Source organism: Pinus tabuliformis, chromosome 2_1 (genome assembly GCF_031772625.1).
Source record: "Pinus tabuliformis cultivar Carrire ecotype Pingquan chromosome 2_1, CPIR1, whole genome shotgun sequence".
Taxonomy (NCBI): domain Eukaryota; kingdom Viridiplantae; phylum Streptophyta; class Pinopsida; order Pinales; family Pinaceae; genus Pinus; species Pinus tabuliformis.
The window spans coordinates 874,311,231-874,314,990 of NC_142299.1; the positions used below are offsets into that span (position 1 = coordinate 874,311,231).

General features: G+C 38.4%; 1 protein-coding gene and 1 pseudogene across 1 annotated transcript; one reads left to right on the forward strand and one right to left on the reverse strand.

The window, feature by feature from the left end:
* Nucleotides 1-341: 341 nt before the first annotated feature.
* Nucleotides 342-1,165, forward strand: LOC149203444 (ferredoxin--nitrite reductase, chloroplastic pseudogene; annotated as a pseudogene).
* A 488-nt stretch (nt 1,166-1,653) lies between these two features.
* Nucleotides 1,654-2,310, reverse strand: LOC149203445 (uncharacterized). The gene has a single exon (XM_089401877.1). It carries the CDS (start codon nt 2,308-2,310, stop codon nt 1,654-1,656), a length of 657 nt encoding a protein of 218 aa, XP_089258003.1.
* Nucleotides 2,311-3,760: the final 1,450 nt, after the last annotated feature.

The following is a 3,760-nucleotide window of genomic DNA, read 5'->3' on the forward strand; positions in this document are numbered from 1 at the left end:
AATAATAAATGAGAACTCTGGCATCAATATATAGATCCATCCAGGTACCATTTGCTTGGACACTAGACTCTTCTATTTTCTCTTTTAACAAATGGCATGGAGCATTTCCTTGATGTAATTCAAGATTCTGGAAAACTATCATGTTGTATGCTATACGCCATCTGTTTTGTCATTTTAATTATTGTGATAGCATGGGATATAAAGGCAAGAGTTTGGGACAACATATTATTTCTGTAACATTTTTATTTTTTGAAATAGGATTTTCCAAAGAAACTAATTTTTTATGGATCATAAGCAAGTAATTTTTTATGGATTTTCCAAAGCAGCTAATTTACAGCAAAATGTATTTCAAATTCAAAGCTCAACTGATTAAGGTAATTATTGTGTTTAGGAACTTCAATTTCAAAATTCCACTTAATGTAATTGTTTTTAGAAATTATGGAAAATGTCTTGCACTTCAACCATGGATATATGGTTGAAGTGTCTAATGAAATAATTGGAGTGTATTCACTCATGGAGATGATTACTGTGTGCAGATTAAGTTAGAAAGGGAGCCCATGAAATTGTTCATGGAGAATGAGATTGAAGAACTGCAAAGAAGCCCTTGGCTAAAATTGAGAGTGAGAAGGTTAATAAGGATGATATAGATGTACGCCTGAAGTGGTTGGATCTCTTTCACCAAAGAAAGCATCAATGTAGGTGCCCTAATTCAATTCCTCTAGGCTATGCCTTCCCCTGAAGTTTTGGGTTTTTTTTGTTATTTGATCACTGTGAGCCAAACGATTTTTGGTTCTTTGTTGGTTTTTGAAGATGGGAGATTCATGATGATGCTTAAGATTCTAAATGGAGTGACTACCAGTCTCCAAACTTGATTTTTGGCAAGCATGATTGAAAAATATGGAGCAAAGGGATGCGCAGATATAACGACTCGGCATAATTGGCAGATTCATGGAGTTATGTTGGATGACGTACCTACCATATTGAAAGGGCTTAAGGAGGTTGGACTGTCAAGCTTTCAAAGTGGAATGGACAACGTTAGAAATCCTGTGGGAAATTATTTAGCAGGGATTGATGCTGATGAAATCATTGACACAAGGCCATATACAAAGGTTCTGACTACATTGTCAACAATGGCAAGGGGAATCCATCAATAACCAACCTGTGAGTGCTAAAGTAGATTCTGTTGGTACCATTCATTTGGATGTCGAATTAAATTGTGTAATGGTCAACTTCTTTTCTTTTTGTTTTGGGAAATAAATAGATCTTTTCCAAATAAATAGGTATATTTTTTTTTTGAGTTCAGGAGAATGTTACATAGGGATCTTTTTTTTGAAACTTTTGTTGGTGAGTCTTCATATTTGCATATGCGCGTGAAGAAAAAGGAATAATATTAGGTCAGGCAACGCTGAATGTGCGAAGCGTTTCCACATCCATAGCTTGGTCATACATTATAGTCCATTATGCTCTATTCCAAACAAAATAACACTCCATTAAACCTTGCGTCACATTCTATTCAGATTCGTTCTCTTCCAAAGTTCAATGGCGTTCACGGGCAATCCTTCTATTCTCGGTACCCAATTCCACGTCTGCTCCATAACTGAGGGGATATCTTAGGCAGACAATTGAATGACAGAGAAATGATTTTGCATTCTCCTATTTGATGTCGATAAGGGAATGGAAGCCCTCCTCATAGATGGTCGGAAGCTTCATTCTCCAGGGTCCATTGAAGGAGGCCGTATTAACCCTTTTCCGCCCGGTGCGCTGCATTTTAGAGCGAACAGGCCCTACCCTCAAACCAACACCCACTCTTTTCCATTCCAATGTCTCTGAATTATAACTCTCGCCCTTAAATTGTCCAGAATATGTTATTTCATGATCAGTCTGGCGTCCATCCAGATGATTGATCTCACTTACTTCTTGTCCCATCATTGTCACACTCGGAGTGACTTTATGGCCTCGTCGTCGCCCTAATTTCTTGTAGCGGTGGCTGTTCCATTCCATGGCAGCTCTGGCTTCAACGACCAACACAGCCATATCAGTGGTCGACAGACGACGACTCAGTTTGGCTAAAGGAAGCAGAAAATAGAGATGCCCCACTTGCAGTTCCTGCTCTGCAGAAAGGGGAGAAATAAACTCATCGTAACGAATGGAATCGGCATGGCAGACGAAGAAGCCGGGTCTCTCTCTTAATATCTCTGCTACTTTCACATGCTCCAGGAACTTTCTAATCAATCCATCCGCCTCTTCCTCAATGACCACTAATTTGGCAGTGGGAAGATGAGGTGATGTACAAGAAAAACAAACCCCCATAAAATTCTCTGAAGGATAGATGGATACAGAGATTGGGGTGAGTAACGAAAATGACCTACCTGTGTGGGGGTTGTAATGAGATTTCATAGAGAGGAATTCCACTATAATACTCCCACTACTTGCGTAAGGGAATTCGTCCGGCAATGGAAAGCGAGACCCTCACTACTTGTTCCCCAATAAAGAAATACAAATGAGAGGGAGTCCATTCACTGATCCGCTTCCAGATCATCATTTTTTTCGAAACAACGGGGGTTGAACGGTTATCTGTAGAATGGTAATAGAAAAACCAAATCACGGATATAAATTGCTGACAAATTTAAGTTTCTAGAAATCAAGGGAACTCGCCAGGTAAGAGAGACCGACCGAGACTGTTGGTACTTGCTCCCCAATTCAGAATCCTCGTCGTAGTGTTTGTTTTGTTCGGTCATTTCAATTATTCAAATACTTAATATTCCGGGTCAATGGGCTAAAACTCTTAGATGGATATTCACAATATAAATACTAATACTGAATATAAATATAAGTGGTTTCTTTTTTAAGTAAAGTGGAATTTTTCTACTTCCCAAACTAAATACCTATGATAATAGCAAAATCTGGTGCACAGAAGATTCAAATGTCATACATACAGTGAGCTGGAATCATATTCCATTCATATACTAAAACAACTACCCATAAAATTCTTTGAAGGATAGCTGGATCCAGAGATTGGGGTCAGTATTGAAAATGGCTTGCCTGTGCAAGTATGTTGTGATGAGATTTTATAGAGAGGAATGCCACTATAATAATCAAGTGCTTGCGTGAGGGTATTCGTCAGGTAAAATGGTCATCTTTAAACCAAATAATTTAAACGCATATGCTTCTCTGCTGTGCCAGTTAATTCAGTGTCCCTATACTGAAAACCTCTTGCTTTAAGCTGCCGCCGTTCGCATTTCTGCTTCCCTTTCTTTCCAGATTTGGTTTTCTGTGGAGTCCTTCGACTTATTTCCCATGCACAGTTTCAAACCGGTACGATGCCCACCAGAATTGTTTGAGTGGGCCGCAACTTGGCTAAAGTTATTGAAGCTAGGGTAAAACAGACCTTCTCAAATTTGACTGGTAAAACAGTGAATATTTTTCCCTGAAATCAACACAGACCGAGATCCTTATTATTCTACTCGCTAATCTTCTCCTAGAGATTACACACTTCAACCTGCAAATCAGATTGTTGTTTATTCAGAGGCAAAATGTTTTGCTGCAACTTCTTAATTTCAGCCTCTAATGCTTAAGTTAGAGGCTTCTTTGATGGTCACTCTGCCTCAATTTCTTTCAATTATTGTTCCAGCTCAGATCCAATGAAAAAGAATAAATATGAAAATCTAAGCTAATTAAATTTACAAAAAAATCTGAAGCAAAGCAATTATTTTTCATATGAGAATTTGGAGAGAAAAACCTTGATGTTCGTCTCTTCTAT

Coding starts and splice junctions, on each gene's coding strand:
- LOC149203445 (XM_089401877.1), bottom strand. CDS start 2,310: ATGGGGGTTTGTTTTTCTTGTACATCACCTCATCTTCCCACTGCCAAA.